This window comes from Papaver somniferum, chromosome 2 (genome assembly GCF_003573695.1).
Source record: "Papaver somniferum cultivar HN1 chromosome 2, ASM357369v1, whole genome shotgun sequence".
Lineage (NCBI taxonomy): Eukaryota > Viridiplantae > Streptophyta > Magnoliopsida > Ranunculales > Papaveraceae > Papaver > Papaver somniferum.
In genome coordinates this window covers 132,856,205-132,882,284 of record NC_039359.1, presented here as the reverse complement: position 1 = coordinate 132,882,284, position 26,080 = coordinate 132,856,205, and the positions used below count along the sequence as shown (strand labels likewise).

The following is a 26,080-nucleotide window of genomic DNA, read 5'->3' as shown; positions in this document are numbered from 1 at the left end:
TGTATTTCTCGTCGTTTTCTCACAGTAGGGTTTTTCAGAGTTTTAGCAGTAGGAGGGAAGAGAGGAGAGAAGGGAGGAGAAGAGAGTTAGGGTTAGGTTATGTTTTAGACGTGTACTGGTAGGAAAAATGGTCCGAATAAATTGGAAACCCTCGATTTCTATTGGTAGGGGCCAGGAACTCTAGAATTCAAACTTTTGGCCTAACTTTCATTCTAGAGCCAGTATTTCGGCCTCAAATTATATATACAATGACACTATTCTCCTATCGGTGGACAATTTTGAACGCTTCCCCTATTCCCTTATTCCCCAATCAAATTCCCAACCCCATAGGACATGGCGATTCCCTTATTTAAGGGTACACATCCCTCGTTGAAACCTCGAAGAAGAAAACCATTTCTTCCAACAATTTGTTTCCATTTTCAGTTAGCTGCAGATGTTGAAATTAGATCAATGAATTGGTAGAGCTTGAGAGGGATATTTAGGGATTGTTACGAATTTAGAATGAGGTTGAGTTGGCTTGAGATCAGGCAACAAACTAAGGTGTGTTTTCTGGTGGAGATAGTTTTTAAATCTGGTTCTTTGGTCGAGAATCGGTGAAGAGATTCAAGGGTTTGAGAGATCAAAGAAGGAATTTGGAATCAGGTTTGGGTTTTGCAGTGAAGTTGGAGTTGTTATTGCTGAGAAGGAGATTGGTTGATGGGGGTTTAAAGCAAGAAACTGCTGCGAAGAAATTGAGTTTAAGACGGTTTACTGTTGATTCTCAGTGAATGAATAATGAAAGAAATAAGGGTCTTTAGTCTGTGGTGAGTGGGTGGTGGTAGCAGAAATGAGTTGTTACTGTTTCATGGGTGTTTTCCAAATGAGTGGTGGTGGCAGCTGTTAGTATGAGATGTTGGGGGTTTGAGAAGGATTAGTGAAATGGGTTCAAGAAGATGTGGTTGTTGATGCTAATTTTGGATTTACATGTGGAGATGGAGAAAGAGATTTTAGGGTTTGAATGTATGTTGTTGGTGGTATGTTAAGGTCGAGAACAAAGAAGAACTAATGCAGAGAAGCTATGTTTAACGGATCTGAAGTGTTCTTGAATCTTGGTAATGGTTTAACTTGTGTTTTGTTGTCATTGGTGACAAGTTGGAGATTGATTTGAAGATGGTACTGTTGCAAATAGATGCCATTGTGTTTCGTTGTCATTGGTAGTGATTAAAAACAATAGATAAGATTAAATGAGTTGAGACGCAAGTGGGTCTGAGATTGTGCTGTAGTTTGTGGTTGTGATTGCAGTTGTGTAACTGGTTCTGGTGAAGATACATGTACACTGCTGAGATTATGGGGAAGAAAGTTGAGCAGTTGTTAATTACAGAGAAATGAGGTGTTGGCTTGAGTCTGGTGATGTTGTTGACTTGAGATAATGAAGCAATACAGAGAAGGAATGTAATGGTGCTTCAATGGTGGTACTCGAACTGATTTGGCTGCAAAAATAGATGAATGTTAAGTTGAATTAAGGGAAATAAAGATGGTAGTAGGATGGGTCCGTATGACCGTGGATTTGTTTTGATTTCAGACAAGGATTGAGCTGAGATGGTGAAACTTCAGGAGATGGATTTGGTTGTTGCTAACGGAAATGGTTAATTTCCAGGTAAAAATGCTTTTGAAGCTCTCGGAGGAGATGCGCAGTAATAAAATTTCCTTGTTTTGTGGCCTGCATATAGAACGTCTGGTACTCACTGTACTAATGTAGTCTAAATGCCACCACCATAATTTATCGTCATACTGCATTTTCTTCGTCAGACGGTGATGAAATGAGATTATGCTGCTGTCGGTATTGAAGATTGAGATGAGATTTGAATAATGGTAGAATTATAAGATAACAGTACACCATATTAAGGCTTTCGTTATATAAAATATCCATCACTTAAAATATTTGCTATGAATTATAATTGTGCTAAATATGGTTTCATAATTAGTGTTATAGTTTTTATATGACGTCCATTACAGAAAATAATTAATATATTATTAATATTATACCTAAAATCCATCCCATTAACTTTGTTATGGTTTGACCCAAAATTATATATTACACTTAACGTTAATTTTATTATGGTTGAAGTTGTCATATAATGTTTTGTGACAATTTGATAAAATTTAATCAACGATTAAAGATATGACATGTGTCCTTTTTTCTTATGGTTGTAATTGTTAAAAAATATTTTGTAACACGTTTAATGACATTAAACTGACCATTTAAATTATGACACGTGTCTTATTTTCGTTATGGTTGTGAGTGTCATATAATATTTTATAACAGATTTTCATAAAATTATTTACCATTGAAGTCATGACACCTGGCTTCGTTTCTTACGGTTGTGTCGTCATACAGTGCTTTGTAATGATTTTTGCACAGTTTATCTAGCCATTAAGAGAACGACACGTGTCTTACTTTTTAGTGTTATAAATTTACTCACGCACATCTACAGTTATAAAATACAGTGCCGGCAAATAAAAAAAATGGATTTCAGGTGCCTGTAGCTGCAAATATGGGGCAGTTTTCAGGTCATCCTGATCCAATAATTAATAATCAAATAATTTTACGATTCAACTCGTAAACTAACAAAAACAGTTTTTTTTCTTGCTATTCAATCTCATTGTTATACTCTATCTTCAAATCTTCTGATTGCATTATATTGTTGCCAGCATGATTCTTGCAGTTGCTTTCTGTGGTAAACGCTTGTAATCTTGCATTTATTAGTCTTCGTTTTTTAAGCTTGCCAGAGCTACCCACACAACCAAAAAAATCTTTTAGAATTCCTAAAGAAAACATCATTGAAAAGAATGAGGTGTGCATTGTTTCTTATACATATATACCTCGTTGTTTATCCCATGTCCTCCTAGTTGACCATCCTGTGGCAGACCTGCAGTTCCGAGAAACAGAAACAGTTATGCACATCCACTAGAAACTAGAGATTGCTCGAAGTCTGCAGAAATTAATTAGAGAAATGACTTCATAGGTAGATGCGGCCATTTTAGCCCCATAACAACTAACTCGGCATATCTATAAATTTTTGGGATTCCTTCAAAGATCATCAAATTATAAAAAAACCTTACTTACCAGTCTTTGTTGAACCTGTTCCACATTGTCCATGCTTATTCCAGCCAAAGGCAAAGGACTTCCCGTCATTAGTCTCCACCATCAAGAAGGAATTTGAGTGCTGCAGACACACGAATTGACTCAAAAAGGGTTCTTAAAGGAAATAGGTGCCATTCATATCACAACTGCTTCCAGAAATTAAGTAAAATTTTTTTACAGAGAACTGTGCATCAAGATCAGCTTGTTCTTCAACGATTTGAATCAGCTCTTTCACACGCTCTGAAGGAGTCTCTTCTCCAAGTCCATAAACATTTTAAACTCTTCCCCAGTTACATCTTGCAAACTCTGGAATTTCAAAGTCAATATAATTTACATTTTTAGTAGGAACATAATTAACAGAAAATGAATATCTAAGACGGATAACGGAAATAGACAAAACCATCATTCAACAAACTAATGTTTATACCACGTATAAAAATATCATCAACCAACCTTTTTCACCAAATTCCATTTCCTCTCGAGGCATCAAGAGTTCAGCCTTCAGAGGAAACACCTAAAATGCAACAAAACATTTAGATTTGAAATCCACAAACTATAGCTCAAATCTGCCACAGCTGGATCAACACCAGAATCTCTGAATGAGTAGCTTCTAAGATGTTGGAATGTAAGCAGCTTCCTGAATGAGTATATCAAATTTATCATAAGGAGCAGCAAAAAAACAACCTGAAGATGCATTTTGATATTGACAAAACTCAATGAGTGTACTCAATAAGCCCAGCTTCTAATTATTCCTGCAAGAACCAAAAGAACGATGGTATTAGTAAAACAAAACATAAAATTGATGAAGACCTGCAATTATGTGTTGCTCCAGCAATATTCCAAATGAATGTTTTTCTTTATAAACCTCTATACAAACTGAAAATGGAGAAATGTAAAAAAAAAAACAAATGACAAGAAAAGAACAAGTTCCCCTTTTCCCTCCTCCTTCACCCGGGCTTGGGACCGGCATTTTACAAATGGCGGAGTTAGAAAGGGGTTAGTTTGAACACACTACAAGAAAAAAAAAACTTTTATTAAAGATGAAAAATTGACAAAGATCTAATTTCAAAGTTCACAAAAGACATAGACTAAAATGCAGAAGAACCTAATAGATCAGGAATTGTTCATTCGTTCATGAACTCCATACGCGAAACAGGCCAAATCAAACATTCGTTTGCAGTATATTCCCACAAGTGATTACGAACATTGCCTTGAGGAGCATTGGGTACTTGGCAGTCACCATCATAAATGGATTGCAGACGTATTTTCCTCTCGTCCGCCAAGACTTGAACTGTGTGACACATTTAAGTTGCGCCGTGCTATACCGAATCAGGGCTACCATATTAAGTTACGACGAGGTACATTGAACCGGACTACGCTATTAAGTTACTCTGTGCCACACCGAAACAGGACTATGGTCTTAAATTGCTTCGTGCTACACCATAGCAGGGATGCTGTCGGACGGATGCGGCTGGACAGCTGCTGCTGCACGGGATCGATGGAGGTGGCCGCCGGCTGTGGCCGCTGCAACTCCGTCATCGTCGTCGGGAAGATGAAGATCCCGGAGACCTGCTGCTGCAACTAAGGGTGCACACGGTACGGTTCGGCTCGGTTCTTGCCGAGGCCGAGTACCTGTACCTCCCTAACCTCGGTTCCAAAATTTTGGACCGGTACCTGTACCTTGTACCTCGGTTCCGGTACCATTAGGTACACGTCGGTACCAGATACGGTTCCGGTACTAATCTCGGTTCCAGACCAAAAAAATCATCGTAGTATCAATTGAGAAAGAGGCTATCAGACTTGATATGTGAATTGGATGAGTACTTGAACAGATTCTTTCTGAGGAATACTTGGTCTAACATTGAAGATATGCTTGGTATTCTAATCAATATGGAAGCGAATATTTCCGATCAAAACAAAATATGAAAAGAATTTTGAAAACATAATTAGTATCCTAAATGATCAAAAATTCCATCAGCTAAAAAGAGGAAGCAGCAGAAGTAGTAATAATGGAGCTGTAGTTAGAGATGTGGGTAGAGAAGTTCATGATCCGAAAGCTGGAGTACCAAATAAGCCCGCAACAAAATGAGAAAATAAAGAAGAAAATGGGAACCTCCCCTGATCCTCCAAGTGTGAGTTCTGTGAAAGCCAATGAGAAAATAAAGAAGAAAATGGGGAACCCTAGCCAAGTTTTTTTATATACCCCACTCTAGATCTAATGGCTATTAGTAGTCTACTACCCCTAAATCCAATGGTTATAATATATTCGGTACATTCGGTCCGGGATAGTACGGGATTAAGAAAGGACCGTGTACATGTACCTGCTTAGCCCCGGTTCCTATTTTTTGGACCGGTACCTGTACCCCCTTCCTCGGTTCGGTACCAAAACAGGTACGGTTCCACCGGTTCCGGGACGGTCTGTCGGTCCGACTCGGTTCCTGTGCACCCTTAGCTGCAACTCCGGTGACATAGCTGGAGATGATGAAGACGCCGGTGCTGCTGACGATGATGACGACGTGCTAGCGTCATGCTAACATAGACAACGGAATATTCCGAGCATATTATACCGGCGTTACTAACGGTAAACGAATATTCTTTATGTGACGTCATGATGACGTTATGGTGACGTCATCTAGCACTACTCGTTGACTGTGCAGTCTGGGTGACGTGGCACCCTCTGATTGGCTCGTTTACGCTGACGTGTCGTCTCACGATTGACTAAAATTGCTGACGTGGCATATATGCTGACGTGGAAACTTGCTGACGTGGCAGGTGTGGGATGATCTGATAGGGTGGCGTGGCATGCTGATGTGGCAACCTGTTGACGTGACATGTATGCTGACGCGGCTGTTGCGGATTGGCCCGATCAGGTGACATGGCATAATGACACCATTGTTGCTGATGTCATTGTGGGCTGATTTCTTACCCTAGTTTGGGGGTTCTTGCACATGGAGTGTTTGTAAGGCCTTGTTAGCCATACTTGGTTAACTAGATGAGCATATTAGGCCCAACGAACCATACTTATCTATTAGGAGGAGTTTGGTAGGCCTAACTTCGCCCATTTTGGTGTAGAATATTTAAGGATACAAACATCGCCCCCTCTTAATCCATAACTAGTTATGGGTTAAGAAGTTCGGGTTCCCCATTTCTACTGAATTTGCAATTTTCTGGAGTGTTCCATAACTCGCCCCCAAGCACGTTGCTTGGAGTGTTATGCAACTTGCACCCAGGAATGTAATGAATACGCTGGGATGTCACATATCTCGCGCCCCAAATGGTTGAGGTGACATATAAACCGACCCCAGTATGTTTTGTGTCATGATGCTCATGCTCGCGCAAGGGTGCACTTCCCTGCTGCATTTCGCTCGCGCATGGAATGAGAAGTTTGAGTTTTTCTGCTATCTTGAATTCGCACATGGGGCCAGTCCTGCTATTCAAGATGCGCGCAGAGTTGAGATGTGTACATTTTCACATGTCTGGACAGGTGAAAATGTTCGCCACATTTGTTGTTGTCCCATATGATGGGGATACAACTGAGATAGGTAAAAATACTCGAACTGTGCATTCACCCTGCCTGCGAGGTGTCAGAGATGTTGCTGACAGCTGACTCGAACTGTATTGTTTTTCCATTTATGGCTGACTGTGGGTTTGAACGTCCGCATCAGTCTATAATTAAACACGAACAATTTCGATAAAGCATGGAATACCAAAATAGTGTTGAATTAAATCTCTGAATAGAAATAATAAGATATATACTCGACAACAACTGCCTCGTTAAAACCATTGCGTGGAAAACCCAGTGGGATAAAACCATCATAAAGGAAAAAGAGTGCAGCACAGTAGGATTTGAAACAACTCCTAATGATAAAACTTCTTCAAGTGGAACGAATTCCACAACTTCCATGGCTTTGAATCCTTAGTTCTATCGAGGTTCCTTAAGTAGTAGGATCCACGAGATGCTGGCATGTCCGCTATGTATGGACCTTCCCAGTTTGCTCCGAGTTTTCCACAGTTTGGTTCCATTTTGGTCGCTCGGGTTTTCTTCAAGACATATTCCCCTGGTTTGAATGACCGTTCTCTGACTTTACAATCATAGCTCAGCTTGATTGCCTGCTGGTATCGGACCAACTGTCGTAAAGTTGTTTCTCTTTGTTCTTCTAGCAACTCTTTATACAAAGCAGTATGCTGTCGTTTTTCCCAGATTTGAAAACACGAGTTTTGGTAGTCTTGAGATGTACCTCGGTGGGTATGACTGCCTCTGCATAAGCCAGTGTAAATGGTGAAAATCCAGTGGATCTTTTCGGGGTTGTTCGATAGGACCATAAGACTCCAGGGAATTCTTCTGTCCATTTTCCCTTCGCGATCTCCAGTCTTTTCTTGAGATTGTCCATAATAACGCGATTGGTCGTTTCTGCCTGCCCGGGGCTTTGGGAAGTGGTCCGACGATGTCTAGTCCCTACATAGAGAATGGCCAGGGACTAAAAACTGGATGCAGTTCGTTGGCGGGCCTTTTAGGAATTGGAGCGTGCTCCTGGAATGGTACGCATTTCTGCGCGTATTCTTTAGCATCTTTCTGCATGTATGGCCAGAAGTATCCCTGGGTGAGTATCCTGTGCGCGAGACTGTGCCCTCCAGAATGGTTGCCACATATTCCTTCATGAGACTCCGCCAATATCTGTTGCCCTTCTTCGGGCGATACGCACCGCAAAAATGGCTCCAAAGCTACAGGTTTGCGGTATAGCTCACCCTCGATCATTGAATATCTCCAAGCATTTTTCTTCATTTTTGAAGCGAGATGCTCATCTTTTGGGAGTTCACTGGTTTTCAAATACCGACTGTAAGGTTGACGCCAGTATGAAGTGTTTTCAGCAGGACTGCCTGAATCATCTATCGCTGGGCTGTCAACATCCATATTTTTGTCAACGTTCTCGGTATCTCCCTGTGATGATGTAGTTTCCCTCTCGCCCCCACTAGCGTGTTCGAGAGCCAGAACAAAGTGGTTATCGGAGATGCTAGGTAACTCTTGGAAATTCACTACAACGAAACGGGTGGTATCAGTTTCCACTGCGGAAGAAAGATATGCTAAAGCATCTGCGTGCCTGTTTTCCAGCCGCGGTCCCTGCCCAATAGAGAATTGGTCAAACTCATTTTCCAGCTCTCTCGTATGATCCAAATACAGGGCCATCCTCTCTTCCTTGTCTATGTAGGTCCCCAGAAACTAGTTAACTACTAGAATGGAATCAGTCACCAGCTTCACGTTCTTCGCATCTAACTGTTTGACAGCCTTTAAATCGATAATTGAAGCTTCATATTCAGCTTCAGGAGTAAGGATGACACATCCAACTCCAGATCCACCAACATTCGATGACCCATCAGTAAATACAGTCCATAATGGTTCAGGTGTATCGACCTCCATTGCGGGATCGCCCCCAGTATGATCGGTGGCTGGCTCTATGGGTTTGAACAATTCCTCTTCTTCTTCGGTAACTTTTTATATGTCATCCACAGGAAGATCTGCTAGTAGTACAGCCAGGGAGTGTCTCTTCTCTGCGGTTCTGGTCTCGTACTTGATTTCATACGCCCCCAGAAAATTTGACCATATGGCTAGTCGACTGGAATCATCAGCACGTTCCAGGATTCTCTTCAGCGGGTATTCCGAGTAGACAACGATCTGCCTCCCTTGGAAATAAGGTTTGAGGCGGCGAGATGCATGGAACAGTGCAAGTGTTATCTTTTCGATCTTTTTGTACCGTGTTTCCGCCCCCGTCAAAGATTTATTGACGAAATAAACAGGATTTTCATGTGGATCCGTAACAAACAGCACTGCACTTACCATGTTCTCCGTTGCAGCCAAATAAACTCCGATAGGTTGTGCAGTTTTTGGACTCACTAAAACCGGAGGAGTTGACAAATACTGTTTGATCTCATCGAACGCTTTTTCGCACTCATCCGTCCAACCAAAATTCACTTCTTGTTTCAACACATCAAAGAATGGTTTGAATCGATCTGAAGAGCGTGAAATGAAACGATTTAAAGCTGCTAATCGTCCCGCTAGCTTCTGAACCTCCTACTTCGTTCTTGGGGATGGAATCTCTCTGATGGCTCTAATTTGCTCCGGATTCGCCTCGATTCCTCTGTGCGTCATCAAGTATCTAAGGAACTTTCCAGACGACAACCCGAATGAACACTTTGCTGGATTGAGATTCATACGATATTGCCTCAAGATATCGAACGTCTTCTGCAGATCAAGAAAATGCGACTCCTTTTGTTCATATTTCACTACCATATCGTCGATATACGCTTCCATCGACTTCCTGATTAAGATTTTTTTATTGTTGTTGTAGTAATGAGGTTCAAACTCTCGGACTTGTGAAGATTAAATTTAAAGATTTAATAAAATTGTATACAAAAAAATTAAAAAAGTGGGCGAGAGGTAACCAAGACACTAGAATCCACTATTACACATGAATGATGTCAAATATTTCATAACTCTAATTATCCTTTTAATCCTTTATTTCTTAATCCACAAACAATCAAACATATTCTCAAAAATTAATTGTATCCCTTAAGCATATATTATCTAACCAAAGCATAACCTATCTAATTGAATCACAACTAATGAAGAAAATTATGTAAACTTTTAAGAACTCTGCAAAAGCAGTGATTGAGTAAATTATAATTAAATACTAGAGAAAATGAAATAGTTACCCATTGTTCATGTGTGAATAGCTTCATCCATTGCCTTGGTTACGAGAGAATTAGTCGCTCATTATGTTGGAAACCCTCTCAAAAGTTGATTTCATTTATGCTCAAAGGGTTACAAATGATGAATAAGGGAGAATTATAACAAAAATCGGGTTTGCAATGCTTATAACTGTTGCAAAAGCTGTTACAAAGAGCTGTTACTGTACTGTTGCGTTTTTTAAATCTGTCTCTGATCTGCAACCCACAGTATGAGTCGCTGACACTGTTTAAAAACGACGGTTGTGGCAAGTCTGTTCTTCGTTTTCTTCAGTGTTCTTCAATGGCAGCAGCAGCAGCAGGTGGTCTCTCTGCAAATTCAATTTTTTTGACTCTGTGGTGCTCTAAACTTCTCCGAATCTCTCCGTCCTCATTCTATGATATCCCAGCAGCCTATTTATACTCAACAGCCCCCTCGAATCTCGAGTTAAATACCACAAATTCTCTATTATTCGGCAGTAAATAAAAAATATTCTCCAGATGTTTTTTTCTTCATCCAAGCATCTGCAGCTGTCCAACCTTCCTTATTTTCCTTCTACACGCCTCTGCAGAGTCCAAACTCCATCCAAACACGAGCAGTACATGTTTCAATTTGTTGTAATCCCGTGATGGAGTTTTCCGGCCACGTACTCCCTGTTTTCTTCACCACGGAAATTCCATCCAAAATGGGTCGAAACAAACACCCATACCAGCTTTGTTAGGACATATCACAACTACCCATTAAGTTTCATCCCTTTAGTCTACCCAGAACTGCTTCAAATTTCGATCGAAACTTCATCCAGTTTCAGTGCTTCTTTTTCCCGCCAAATTTAATTTTCAAACGAAGAAGATGGTGTCCCCCTAACCAGCTATAGGGTGCGAATAACAACTGCCTTTTTTGGAGTGCCCCTTAGTAATTGAGGTGCCCCTTAACCAAATCTGGGCTCCGTATAGCAAGTGTCCTCCGAGGGTGTTCCGAGTGATTTTTCGAGCCGACTTTTCCAACAATATTTATTTTCCAAAAATACCTAAAAATACACAAAACACCATAATAAGGACGAAAACGAGTACCAACAATACGAAACATTGAGGACAAATTAGACACATAAATGCGTCTATCACTTCCCAATCATATCATTGAACATATGGTCTACCAAATGCTGGTAGGTTGCCCTTGCGTTCTTTAGCCCGAACGGAATTATAGTATAGAATAAACTCCTCTGTCAGTCACGAACACAGTATGCTCTTGATCTTCCTCGAACAAAGGTATTTGGTTATACCCTAAAAAACCGTCCATGAATGACAGTCTCCCATACCCTGAGGTTGCGTCCACCAAATCTCTTATTCGTGGCAGCGGGTATGGATCACTCGGACATTCTTTATTCAAATCATAAAAATCGATACAAACACGAATTTTACCATTCTTCTTGGAACGGGTATGACATTTGATAGCCAGCAAGGATACTGCATTGGCCGAATAAAGCCTGCTTCCAATAGCTTTTCGACTTCTGCAGGACTCCATCTTTTTTGCTTTGCGCCATATTCCTGATTTTCTAACGAACTGGATGGAACATCTCATCGATATTTAGCCTGTGGCAGGCTACATTCGGATCTATCCCAGGCATCTCAGCGAAACTCCTTGCGAAAACGTCGGCATTTGCCCTTAGCAATGTAATCAAACCATCACATTCATGTGCAGGAAGATGTGCCCCTACGAACGTTGTTTTGTGCTCCTCATCTCCACTCTGGACTTCGATCAGTTTCTCAACTGTTGGGGGTTCATATGCGTCCTCTCCCATATATGATTCTGGAGGGAGAGGATTCTGTAATTGCTATTTCTGCTCGACTCGCATGATCTGGTTCCCGCTAACTTCTGACTTCTTGTACTCATTTATTGCATTCTCGTGACACTTGTGGGCGGCCATCTGGTTGCTTCTAACTTTCACGACTCCTTCAGGGGTAATAAACTTCAGGCATTGATGATATGAGGATGTGACTACACCGATCTCATGCAGCCAGTCTCGTCCTATGATCGCATTGTAGGGTGCTCGGCAATCCAGCAACAAGAAAGTGACCAAAAAGGACTTGTCAGCCACTGTTATAGGTATCATTACTTTTCCAATCGTTTTTGTAACTTCGCCGCTGAAACCAATAATTGGATTTTCATCCTCCTCGATCAATTCGTGTGGGAGATTCATAGAGGAATAAGCTCCTGAAAACAGCACGCTCACCGAGCTCGCTGACTGTGCAGTCTGGGTGACGTGGCACCCTCCGATTGGCTCATTTACGCTGACGTGTCATCTCATGATCGACTAAAATTGTTGACGTAACGATTACGCTGACGTGGAAACTTGCTGGCGTGGCATATATGCTGATGTGGCAACTTGCTGGCGTGGCAGGTGTGGGCTGATCTGATAGGGTGACGTGGCATGCTGATGTGGCAGCTTGTTGACGTGGCAGTTGCGGATTGGCCCGATCAGGTGGCGTGGCATGCTGACACCATTGTTGCTGATGGCATTGTGGGCTGATTTCTTACTCTAGTTTGGGGGTTCTTGCACATGGGTTTTTCACATGGAGTGTTTGTAAGGCTTTGTTAGCCATACTTGGTTAACTAGATGAGCATATTAAGTCCAACGAACCATATTTAGCTATTAGGAGGAGTTTGGTAGGCCTAACTTAGCCCATTTTGGTGTAGAATATTTAAGTGTACAAAAGAAAAGTGCTTTTACAAAAGCTGCAGCAATACCAAACTAAACCTAATTAGGTCTTTTGAGGTTCATTTAACTGGACTAACTTTCCATCCAACATTTTTGATCAACACCGGTTTAGTTTAAGAAATAAAAAAATTGGTCTAATTTTGTAAACCACAAAAAAATGGCCTAGTTTTGTAAACCACAAAAAGAAAAAAAAAGGTCGATTTTAGTAAATTGTCCTTGTTTGTTTGTTTGTTTTTGTTTTTGCATTAATAAGCTTTAAAGTAGAGACATTGTTGGACCTGCATCCGCCGCACAAAGCATCACACTCTTGTAAAGTAATTTTGAAAAAAAATAAAATTAGAAGTGTTTATAGGATGCAAATTCCAAGAGATACTTTATTTTTTAAGAAGTATTTCAAAATAGACAAATGCTATCCCACACGACTTTGCGGGATGGCTTCCCGTAAAAGCGGCATTTTTATTGTTGGATGATCAAATTAACGGTTAGATTCATATTCAGAAAAGGACTCATCACTTTCAGGACCCACTACTTTCAGGATAGGACCCACCATGGGTTCAAGGCTGTTAGATCTGGGTTTTAGCATGATCTAACGGTAAAGAAACCGCTTCAGCGGGATAGCTTCCCGCAAGGTCGTGCGTGCGGGATAACACTGCTCTTTCAAGTAAGCAATTTTTTTTTCCAGTAGTTCTAGATGAGTCGAATAAAAGAAATCACATAAAAACCATGTACAGATGATAATAGACCATGTCTCTCTTGGAACTAACAAGGCCCACTTTAGGGCCCCACCAGCTAAAGACATATGAGTTAGGCGGGTTTGAGAGGTTTTTTTTAAGCGGTTCAAGTAGGAGTTTTGAAAAATTTTAATGCCAAAAAAATTTACCACCCAAAGCGGTAAAAATCATTGATATCTTTACGCCTTATCTTTTATTACTTTTCTTAATCTCTCTAATTTAAGAAAAATCACGAGCAAAATCATGGCCTTTGATCTTCGTACCAAATAAAACGAATACTAAACTTTCTTACCAAAAGAAAAGTCAATAAATTTAATTTTGAATGAATAATATACTTGGTAATAAAATCTGAAGTACTATATGTATTTAGTATTTACTTTAATATATATTCTACAGTATTCTCGGATCTTTCTATTAAATGAAGAAATATATATACTCAGGGTAAATTTTCCTCTGTTACATGAAAAAATAAAAAGAAGTATATTATTGGATCTTTCACATATATATTTAGGGTAAATCTTCCTCTAATAAATAAAAAATAAAAGAAGAAACAGCAATAAGTTTAGGACCAATTACAGAATGGTCATACTTTTTGTAATTCGTTCACAAAACGACCATATTTTGTCACACTTCCATCCGATTTAACATTTTTGAATAAAACGGTGTTAACTTTTTCCATAGTTCCCTCCTCCAAAATACCCTTTTTATTTAATAAATTGGTTGATGTGGTGGTGATGAAGGGGTGTTGGTGGTGATGGTGGAAGCTTAAGAATCTTCACTAAACCCCAGAGGGGAAGCGATGAACCCTTTGGCTGAATGCGGTGTAACGATCCTGAATGCGTTCTAACTATCCTGAATGCGTTCCAACGAACCTGAATGCGATGTAACGATATGTAAGCGGTGGCACACCACTTACAAATAGCACCACCACCGTCAAAAAACTATAATGAAAGTAGAATTTGAAGTTATGTATGGAAGTATATGTAGGTAATTTCATTATCATATTTAACTGTGAGTCACCACTTAACTCTCTATTTAACGGAAGTATGATCATTTTGTTAATAGTTTGTAACAGTATAACTACTTTGTAAATCAGGTCTTAATAGTATGACTGTTTTGCAATTTTTCTTTGTTACATAAAGAAATAAAAAGAAATATATTATCGGATCTTTCACATATATATTTAGGGTAAATCTTCCTCTAATAAATAAAAAATAAAAGAAGAAACAGCAATAAGTTTATTACTTGATGGATGGGTAATTTACGTAAGAAAATCTCAATACATGCATAGATTATGCTCTGCAGAATAAATATATATTAATAATGAAACCCCCAGTATTATTTTTATAGATTCTGCATATATATATATATATATACATAAAAGAAACTTATCTTTTTCGCCCTTGGTAATTTTAGAGATTTTATTAAAACCTAAAAATCACATCTATATGTACTCTACCCCTATCTCATCAGTCTTCATTATCATCCGGGGTTATAATCAAATTCCGCATAATGGCAAAATTGATTGACATAACACGAAGTTTGGTGTTGACAATACTCGTTTTTGGAATATTGATTCATGAATTAGTACAAGGAAGAAAGATTTCGGATACAACCAACAAAGCAGTGATCAAAACTATCAAGGTTTAATTTGAATGACTTAATTACCTTGGTTAATTGATTTATACTTAATATGTTTGTGTTCTAACATTTTTGTTTTTATTTTTATTGTAGGGCGATAATGATGAAATCATCGACTGCTACAACATATTCAAGCAACCTGCTTTCGACAATGAATTGTTGGTCAATCAGACAATACAGGTCTGATATTAATATTTATTTATACAGTACTAATATTAATGTATATAAACTCATGCTAAGAAATGGGGATTTTATTGTCATGGAGCAGATGAGACCAGGGTCATTCCCAGAAGGAATGCAATCTAACTTGGAAAAATTTAAGCCCGCACACTCTTGGCATAAGTATGGAACGTGCCCTGAAGGATCTGTCCCAATACGAAGGTTTGGAAAAATTTACCACCCAAAGCGGACACTTGCTCCTAATCAATCCCAACAGTCTAATGATGCAAATAGCAATAATGAGGTATATAATTGATATACCACAAAAAAAAATCATTAATTGGAAAATCATATACCATGCATATTAATTGGAAAATCATTTTCTTATTTTGTGCTCTGCGATCAATATTTACAGTATGCAGTAATTCGCCTGGCAGACGATAACTTTCAAGGAGTACAAGCAGTTATTAACGTATGGAAACCAGTGACTGAACCAGGGGAAATTAGTGCATCCCAGATTATGATTGCATCAAGCGACTATAAAGAAGTCATTGTAGCAGGATGGCAAGTAAGCTATGATCCACAAAAAAGCTGTTCTTCGACATATGATTTAATTTCGTACCTACTATTTTGACACAATTATTTTTAGTGACTCACCCTTATTCGTACCTTGGCCGTCTTTAATTAGGTCAACAAAGTGTTGAACGGTGATGACGAACCCAGGTTCTTTTTATACTGGACAGTAAGTCTGTCATATTATGACACATTACTATTGCCGCTGCCAAACTTCTTAATAGGTCATTTGGATTGAAGAAAAATATAACCTTTTAATTTTCTAGGTGGACGGCTTCCAGAGCACAGGCTGCTACAATAACCTTTGCCCAGGGTTTGTGCAAACATCCACGGCTGTCACCCTCGGTTCCAGCATCAACCCAATATCTGTCTTCAATGGCGCCCAATATGACACTACCTTCCTTGTGTTTAGGGTAATAATCCTAGCAATAATTGATGTTGTTTTTGTCTATCATGTTTAATTCTGGTCCAAGATCCATCAATATATATGGAACGTTTATGCAGGAGCAATCTACTGGAAATTGGTGGGTGCTGGTACAAGGTGTTGAAGTTGGATACTGGCCAGCCTCTTTGTTCAAGGAATTGTCAGAAAAGGCAACAAGAATAGAACTCGGTGGACAAATCTTAAACACGCGCGCTAATGGGGTGCATACCAGTACTCAAATGGGGAGCGGCCATTTGGCTTCAGAAGGGGGTTCCGGAGTATCAAGTTATTTTTATCGTGTTCAAATAGTTGATGCAAGTAATAAAATGCAAGAACCCCAGCATGGTACATGGTATCAGACGAATCCTAATTGCTATGATGTGAAAATTGACGAAAGAGGTGGGAATGGTTTTAGTTTTCACTTTGGAGGTCCTGGTCTAAGCGCTATCTGTCAGTGATGTATATGGCGCATCAAATGAGAAGTTCCTATGTCGTGCTTTACTGGTTTCCATTTCCTAATCATATCCCTTAGAATTATATATTTTGATAATTTAAATAACGAAGCTTGTATTCCGTGTTAAACGATTAGAGCATTTATATATCTTGGCTCATCTGATGAGCTTGGAATATTATGGTCTTTCCTAGCGCATTTTTGCTCTGGATCAACTCCATTTGCTTTGTTTGTTTGCAAAAATGAATTACCCAAAATATGCGAGTTGGTGAGAAATTAGTATATAAATTGTAATATGACTGTAGTTCTGTAGTTACTGGCTGTGAAGTTTCTGAACTTATAGAAACAGTTGGAAGATGAAAATCAAAAGGCGTCACCAGGAAATCCAACTGGTCAGTTATAACAAGTTTAGCCATGTAAACATGGGAATTTGACCAAACCCGAACACAATGATAAGGAACCCCGAGCGTGACCTGTTATTGCCATTACCAATGCCGGGGTCACTATTGGTGAAGCCGAGGTCGCCGTGGACGGGGTTGCAATACGAGTAAGCTTCCCCAGAGGCGGGCTGCCCCAAAAAAATAACCAGTGGGTGCCTAGATAATCCCAGCTATAATAGTACATGTATACCGCTAATATTAGGAGACTTACTAAGAAAGATAGTGGAGTACACGTGTACGGCACTTACATGTCAGGCTTTGCATATAAAAGGAGGGAATCCTCCCAGAAAAAGTCCGAGTATTCCAGAGAATGGTATTGTATATTGGGATTAGTCTTCACGTTACCCTATGGGTGTTTACATTGGGCGACTTCACTGGCGACTAATCTTCAATACCAGTATCAGACCCATCACTACCCCGGAAAATATCTCGTCCGCAAAAACAACACAAGTTATCTCCACCTCGTCCACTCTATCGGACACTGCTAGATCTCCACCACCGTCTTCAATACTCCTCATTCTAGTAACGGATCGCAAAATCTCTTTACACCAAACCCTAATCAATCAATCATGTATTACAATCTCCAATACTCACTCAGATTAAAAACCCCTCTATGTAATACCTTACTCAAGATCACCGTCACAATCTTCTCAGCAAAAAACCTTCAACATCAATATGAACCCTAATTTCTCCAAAATCTAAAAGCCCATCACCACCATCTTCTCAATCTCTGCTTACACCGAAACACCACCAGAAATTTCTTTGCTTGTTGATTCCCTTTGTCAATACCAGATCGGCAACAGTTGATAGAGAAGTAATGATACTTGTCGAATAGCACCATCGGCAACAATTTCATGTCCCTCCACCGTAACATTGAGCAAGATCCTCTATTCTTACCTGAAGACCTCACCAACCTTTCATGTCCCTCCACCGTAACATTGAGCAAGATCCTCTATTCTTACCTGAAGACCTCACCAACCCGAGCCCGGAACTAAATAGCTTAATCTATCTTCACCTCCGTATCCACTCCACCCGAAAGCACCATTCCACTGCCATCCGAGGACGCCACTACTGATATAAGACATTCGACTCTGGTTGAGTAGAGAAGAACCGAAAAGGGGATGAGGAGCAATTTCCACATGCAATGAAGCTCCAAAGGCATAACTAGTGTTGAAGAAACGAAAAAGGAAAAATTAATATGACCATTGCCAGCAAAATCATCTTGCTCAATATCTTCAATGTGATAGCAACCCCGGGTGACAACATACCGATGACACCACAAAACTGGCTCCAACTAAATAGCACCATCGTCATCCGAAGTCACCACTACTTCCCACTATCAACTGCCCTAGTCAATAGAAGGCATCATCAACATTAAACCCGAAGACGCCCTTTGTTTCCGGTGCACCAACTACTTGGGGTTCCATGGCTGTTCGTACTCAGATCCACTATCTGCAAAATTTGAAGTTGTAAAAGAAAAGAGGATGGAAATGATGAACAGATGTGGACATGGCAGCAACAGTCCTGTGTTTCTTTTACACTGCTCTAACCCATTCTTCTCCTCGAATCCAGCCAACATAAACACCTACATCAACCGCAATCATTTCCCTTCACAAAAAAAATAAAAATAATCAGAAATCCATGAAGAACTGCTGTTGGTTGTCGTCATACAATACCCCCAAAATATGTACCAACAACCACCAACGTGCTTTGCTGCAAATACAATCAAATTAGTAGTTCCGATTTATTCTCATTCACGTCTTCAATCTAACCACCACCGTCTCAATAGACCACAGCCACTTTCAACTTCCTAACCAAACCCTCAAACTGCATCGACGTCGCTGCCTGCAATATTTCTTCCTTGTCACAGCACCTCAACAGTTCAACTCCAACCAATCTAGCAAACAGTATCTTCATATTCTCTTCCTGTATCAACGGCTCAACTATCTACTCGAGCTCAAACAAAGCAACCATGGCAGCGATACCAACTCCTTGCCATTGAATGTAAGAACGAAACTCGAAACCCATCTCAAACCTAGGCCACTGCATAAACGAGTCTCAATCAAATCCAGTACCGAAAACCCTTGTCTCGTCGCTGCCAAGATAAACCCATTACTGCCATAACCAATACTGGTTGCAGCCATCTCATTTCGTGCCTGGGGCACTTGGAATAAACAAAAGAAACTCCTTTGTCAACGTGTGTTGCTGTCTGGCCATGAGTGGATGAAGTGTCAGTCAAATTATCCGCTATCTGCAAAATTTCCACCCTTACTTAGTTGCACCAACATGGAAGCTTGAAACGGAAAAAAGATGATGGAAATGATGAACAGGGAGTCCGTGAAAGACAAGCCCGATGACACCAATATGAACGGTAGTAGTAGCTTACTCGGGTTCTCCATCTTTCCTTACAAGCATCAACACAAATAATGGACCCAACACGCAAAACTTGGTATCTCGGATACAAGTTAAGAAGTTCACTCTTATTCAACGACCAACGAATAAGAGGCCCTATTGTAAACATCAAGACAAGTGACTTCGGACATTCCAGTTGACAAGAACCAAATGTCTCGAGATGGATGCAAAGACGGCTTGAGAAACAGACACGTCCATACACAACCTTAACACTTAGTCATTGAGAACTAATGGCAAATCCAACTCTTATGGGACGAGAAGAGTCAACTTGATACACCAGATTTGGGTAAGCCTCTAATACAAAAACAAATAATGATACACAGCTGTATCAATCTCTTCCTCTTACTCCTTTCAAGGGTACGCTGAATCGTCGTAAAGACGCATAATCTTTTTACACTTTTGAGGATTTAAATCCGATAACATACACCAAGACCAAGCTCATACAAAAGATATGAGCAGCTATTGAGGATTTGAATCCGATAACATACACCAAGCTCATGCAAAAGATGTGAGCAGCTATTGAGGATTTAAATCCGATAACATACACCGAGACCAAGCTCATACAAAAGATGTGAACTAGTCTACAAAAGTTCATAAAACATCGGATATGACTTGGGTTTAGAAGGGGTGTAAGCCTTGAGGCCAAATTCGAAAAAAAATGGACTTGAATCCAACAATATAAGCCAGAATTTGGCTCATACAAACATCAGACAACATCTGCGTTCCCAATAACTATCAGACAATAGCTACTACCCCCGGCTCCCATCTTCAAAGGTAGTAACGATGACCATCGTCATCAAAATCTGCGTCTACCATTAACTCATCTTCCCACTGTCATCCGAAGAGACTGCTACCGCCAAGTCAATAAGGAAACAGATACAATACAAAAAAAACACGGTGAGATCGGAGAACAACCGAGGAATCAAAAATGCAAGCAAACGAATGCGTCACAAATGATCACAGTATTCTCGAAATCCAACACAGAATAAAGCCCAAGTGATCTCAACCGAGGAAGGTACAAAATCCCGGGAGCAATACGGGTTCAAGAAATCATGAGATTGACATCGAATAAAGACGATACTTTCAATAAAGACGACACAACAAATGCAGACAGCCGAAGAAGGTATAAAATCTCCGAAAGAGCAATACGAAGTTCACAAGTCACAGAACTATAGGGGACTCAACTACAACAACTATAAGAAAGAGTAATTGCAAGCCGGGGCCGCGGGACGCATAGGAAGCCTAAAAACGATGACAAGAAGTGAAGAATGTTCAAACTAGTTGGCACTCATCCTGAGATAATGCCACACAGATTTCCCCTCTTCACGAAGACTAACAACCCACAGTCAATATGCAAGATCCTTGCAAATAAAGCAAGGTACCAGCAATCAGAGAATGCAAGCTAATGGATGTATCACGATCAAAAGAGTATGTTTCGAATCTAACACGAATAAGTAACAAGTCATTGAACCCGAAAAGAAAAGAGGGGGAAGGACATAAAGGAGGAAACAAGGAAGTAAACGATAAAGAACAAGCCAAGGAAGTATCCAGAATCACCTTTACGAGATCATCACCAGCTCATTAAAAAGGGGACAAAACCAGCATCAACACGATTACACTTTGAAGACCATATCTAGCAGCACAAGGAAACCGGCATATACCCATCATACGAAATCCAAACAAATCATGAAAACTGAACTCTAATGATAACAGCTAAAATCCGAAATAAAGGAATAGAGGGGGGAAGAGAACTGATATGATATAAGAGTGGATCATGTAAGCTATACTACATCATTTTGAGAAGATATCGGGGTTCAAGCAAATAGGAGGCAGATAATGTAACTATCCCAAAGATAACAAGAAAGAAGAAGTAAGAATGGGGGCTTCGGTTGATAGGAACCGGATCATTCTTACTTAACAGAAAAGGGATGGGAGTATCTCTAATGATACCAATAGAACAAAGAAAAAGAACGACAGAAGCCAGCCTCCACAGCGCGCCCCTCGTCACTATTAAACCATACAAACATGCCACAGCATGCATGTGTTGGAATCTTGCAACAATTGAAGAAACGTCAGATGTATCAAACAATAATATAAAGAACAGTATCAAACAACTCTACCACGAACAAATTGATGAGGGCAGAATCACAGGTTCAACAAGCTGTCCTTAACACATTAGTTCGCAGGTATACTCTGAAGTAATGCTAAACCCCAACGTGCGAAGATGTGTCCAGGATAAGACTGCCCGATATAACTTGAGTTAGCACAACGCAAGTTACCCACTCTTGAACTCAGCAACAGGGATGGAAGCAAAACGCCGCACAAAATATAAGAAGAAGAAGAAGAAAAGTAGACCTAGAGATAGTCGCTGCTTGTGTGTTTTTAAAAAACAGAATTTCAAGTCATATTTATAGGATGAGATACTTGCAAATCAAGTTAGGTTTTTTTTGTTTTCTTCAAAAACAAGTAAAACTCGTAAAAGGAATTTCCCACAAATAAAACTCTTAAAAAATAATTTTGGAATTAAATTCCTAAAGAAAAAATTCTCCAAAAAGTAAATCCGAATAGGAAAGGGACTTGGTGCATGGTATACGCGTATATCGCATGGGTCAAAATATGTATTTTTGCCCACCCGCTCCACCCACGTTTTACAATTCATACATAAGTGTATGATTATATAGTGGAGCTCCTCTTTAGTTTTCCACAATGTGGGACTAAAGGTTCCACTTCATTCACCCAAAAATGAGTGAGTATCCTTAGACCCTTAGGTCATTAGATCAAACCATACCAAGACCATAAAATCTTTTTAATTAAAACTCATTTTCTCCAACAGCATGTTGCCATCAAAACGGTCAAATACCACCGGAAGCATGAACAACAGCCGAGAAAGGTACAACATCTTTGATTGATAAGGGACTAAAACACAACAAGTCTTTGATTGATAAAGCCGTGGTATTTTGGAGGGTCAATTGATCGCATGAGACAAGTTACTGAGTCCGAAAGAAAAAGAGAGGGGGGAGAAATAAGAGGAACAAACCAAGTGAAAAACCACTTCCTCTGTTGTCTGATCGGGGCTTACAACTCTCGCATACAAGACTGCATCGGATTGGAAGAAAACACAAAGCTACCCAGTTTATTATTGTTCTTATGTGAATGTCTTAATAACGTCTCCAACTTCGACAACCATCCTCACTTTCACCGGCATCAATACAACTTACTCAATGATGAGATGAGGGGGCCAACGTCAACGACATCACTTCGGATCACACGAATTCTACATGATGAGACGCCAATCTGGGGGCTGATGCTAAGTAGAAAGCATAAGGAATATAACGAGTAAAACCGAAGTCATCATCTAAATGGAAGCACATCACAAAATGATAACCCGAAGCGACTTCAAACCAAGCGACCAGATCAAGAGCTCGTACATGGGGGCTTCGGCTGATGTATATCCGAAGCTATCAACAATAAAGTCAAGAAGAAGATGCTCCGAGAGAATAAGATCCTAAATCATGACCAACAGGAGCTTCAAGTAAACGAGAAGGCATGCCGAAGAGACAACCAGAAGACACGTTCCGAATACAAGCTATGACTGATTGCCAAGTCTGTAAGCCTGGCCAACACAGTCAGGGGGTAATGTAAACATGGGAATTTGACCAAACCCGAAGACAATGATAGGGAACCCCGAGTGTGACCCGTTATTGCCATTAACAATTGCCGGGGTCACTATTGGTGAAGCCGAGATCGCCGTGGACGGGGTTGCAATACGAGTAAACTTCCCCAGAGGCGGGCTGCCCCAAGAAAGATAACCAGTGGGTGCCTAGATAATCCCAGCTGTAATAGTACATGTGTACGGACTTACCAAGAAAGATAGTGGAGTACACGTGTATGGCACTTAGGCTTTACATATAAAAGGAGGGAATCCTCCAATAGAAAGTCAAAGTATTCCAGAGAATGGTATTGTGCATTGAGATTAGTCTCCACATTATCCTATGATAATTTATGGGTGTTTACAAGCCCTTTTAAGCTGACCCAAGCAAAAGCCCTCTTGTTCTGCGTTTACTCATTTGCTGACATTGGTAAAAGTTTTCTGCCTTTACTCGTTTGCTGACATTGAGCGATGTATTTTTCCTTCACCAATGCCCACCCAATACGTGTCCCTGCATGTCCAGTGCTTTTGGAAACGGTCAACAACATTAGCTCATGGTCTAACTGGCTGTTACCGGAGTATACTGTGGCCAATAGTATGCGAGATCATGAACCAACATACCACCAATTCCGTTAACGACCGGTTTTCGGGTGAAATCATCAGAGTTGTTTGGGGAAGTATAAGCATCACCTCTCCGTTTATACAAGGTTCCTCTCCGTTGAACGTATAAGCATCACCTCCCCATTTATACAATCCTGACTTCAGAAAATCTGTCATAAGAGGATATGAGGAGTAGAATGAAGCAGCCGAGACCACAGTGATTGGTTGTTTCGATGTATCAATAGGCGCAAGAGCATAAAGGGAAGCCATATAGAGATGGCTGGATCCAGTCCCTACGAAAATGTGTCGGTTATCTGTATTGGCATTGCCGACCAGTTTGTGTAGCCTTCGGACCTCGCCTGCAAACTCTGGCTCCAGGAACCAAGACAAATAAATCCATGATTGCCATGCAGGTATAACAATTGTAGCTTTCTCTTCTACTTATTTTCTAGAACTGCTCATACATAATTTGATCACCATAATCAAGATTAAGGATTGCAGAATCTGGTTGCATCACCTCCTTCACTTCAATATCCCCAGCCAGTGCAGCAGGAGATGTGTTGTCTCCAGTATCCCGAACAAGACAATATGATTTCCTCCTTTTTTTGTTAATTTTTTTTTTGGATTTTTTATCTTCTTGTAGCTTGAATCTTAAACTACCTTTTTCGTCAAGCAGTCTACTTAACAATAAAGCTTCTATTTAATGCCATTGATAACATGAATAAGTGTTTCAGCGACGAGAGTCTGAGCATTGTATTGAAATTTGAAACCCAGGGTAATGTTTGTATCTCTATCTGGTGTTTGATGGTTTGAAGAATGGAACGAAGGGGAGAAAGTCTGTGTCGTTTTTTTTTTCTTTGGGTTTTGAAGATATGGTTTTTCAAAGGGATAGTTTATCTTGGGATAACATAATGAAAAGAATTCCACTTAATTTGATATGGATTTGTGGGTGAGAGATTCACCACTTGCTCAATCTTAATGAATAATGAAACCGAGTAATGAACGAAAATGACATTTGAATTCGAAGTTGAAGAAGCAACGAAAAAAAAATATACATGCAGATCTTCTGCAAAAATCAGTAAAACCCACTTCAAGAAGCAAGATAAATAACTTCCAGATGGTAACTTAAATTGGAGAGATGCATTGCTAGAGTGGTGATGAGATAGTAATTAAGGTAAACGCCACTAATTCTGACTTGTTTGCTTAGAGAACCTCTAACCTTCGTAGTCACTGACTCACTCTTATTGACAAAAACCAGCTTGACCCTTTCTTAGAACAGAGAAAAGCCAAGGAATTTCAACTTGCAGCGGTGCTTGCACGAGGTGCCTCATTTTGCTTCTTTGTTTAGGGGTGAATGAGGCGACACTCCTTCCGTTTTTTCATATTTGACACCGTATGCTCAAATCAATCAGACACGCCATCTAATTAACACAGTATGCTCAGTCATCACTGTTGGAGTCTTGCAACAATATAAGAAACGTCAGATGTATCAAACAATAAATATAAAGAACCGTATCAAACAACTCTACCACGAACAAATTGATGAGGGCAGAATCACAGGTTCAACAAGCTGTCCTTAACACATTAGTTCGCGGGTATACTCTAAAGTAATGCTAAACCCCAACGTGCGAAGATGTGTCCAGGATAAGACTGCCCGATATAACTTGTATTAGCACAATACAAGTTACCCACTCTTAAACTCAGCAACGGGGATGGAAGTAAAACGCCGCACGAAAATAAAAGCAAAAAGATGAAGAAAAGACCTAGAGATGGTCGCTGCTTGTGTGTTTTGAAAAGAGATTTTCGAGTTGTATTTATAGGAAAATTAACTTGCAAATCAAGTTAGGTTTAGGTTTTTTCTTATAAAACGAGTTTTGTTTCTTGTAAAACAGTTAAACACAAAAAAGGAATTTTTCCATAAATAAAACTCTTAAATAAATTATTTATCAAGTTAAAAACTTGCAAAAAATAATTTCAAGTAGACACGGAATTGGTGCTCGGTACACGCGCATGGGCATGGGTCGAAACATGTATTACAAGTTACCCACTCTTAAACTCACCAACGGGGATGGAAGTAAAACGCCGCACGAAAATAAAAGCAAGAAGATGAAGAAAAGACCTAGAGATGGTCGCTGCTTGTGTGTTTTGAAAAGAGATTTTCGAGTTGTATTTATAGGAAAATTAACTTGCAAATCAAGTTAGGTTTAGGTTTTTTCTTATAAAACGAGTTTTGTTTCTTGTAAAACAGTTAAACACAAAAAAGGAATTTTTCCATAAATAAAACTCTTAAATAAATTATTTATCAAGTTAAAAACTTGCAAAAAATAATTTCAAGTAGACACGGAATTGGTGCTTGGTACACGCGCATGGGCATGGGTCGAAACATGTATTACAAGTTACCCACTCTTAAACTCAGCAACGGGGATAGAAATAAAACGC

General features: G+C 39.9%; 1 protein-coding gene and 1 pseudogene across 1 annotated transcript; one reads left to right on the top strand and one right to left on the bottom strand.

Annotated features, from left to right (window-relative positions):
• Positions 1 to 14,796: 14,796 nt before the first annotated feature.
• On the top strand, positions 14,797 to 16,611 carry LOC113353964. The gene is made up of 7 exons (XM_026597430.1): positions 14,797 to 14,936; positions 15,027 to 15,113; positions 15,202 to 15,396; positions 15,508 to 15,660; positions 15,781 to 15,834; positions 15,932 to 16,078; positions 16,170 to 16,611. The coding sequence occupies exons 1-7, from the start codon at positions 14,805 to 14,807 to the stop codon at positions 16,545 to 16,547; spliced, it is 1,146 nt and encodes a 381-aa protein (XP_026453215.1). The 5' UTR covers positions 14,797 to 14,804; the 3' UTR covers positions 16,548 to 16,611.
• Positions 16,612 to 23,451: 6,840 nt separating this feature from the next.
• Positions 23,452 to 24,972, bottom strand: LOC113351977 (annotated as a pseudogene).
• Positions 24,973 to 26,080: the final 1,108 nt, after the last annotated feature.

Bases quoted from the DNA above. Each gene is read 5' to 3' on its own strand.
- LOC113353964 (XM_026597430.1), top strand. From the start codon at position 14,805: ATGGCAAAATTGATTGACATAACACGAAGTTTGGTGTTGACAATACTC. The intron at 15,661-15,780 runs GTAAGCTATGAT...GTCTTTAATTAG, and splicing joins TCATTGTAGCAGGATGGCAA to GTCAACAAAGTGTTGAACGG. The intron at 15,835-15,931 runs GTAAGTCTGTCA...TTAATTTTCTAG, and splicing joins GGTTCTTTTTATACTGGACA to GTGGACGGCTTCCAGAGCAC.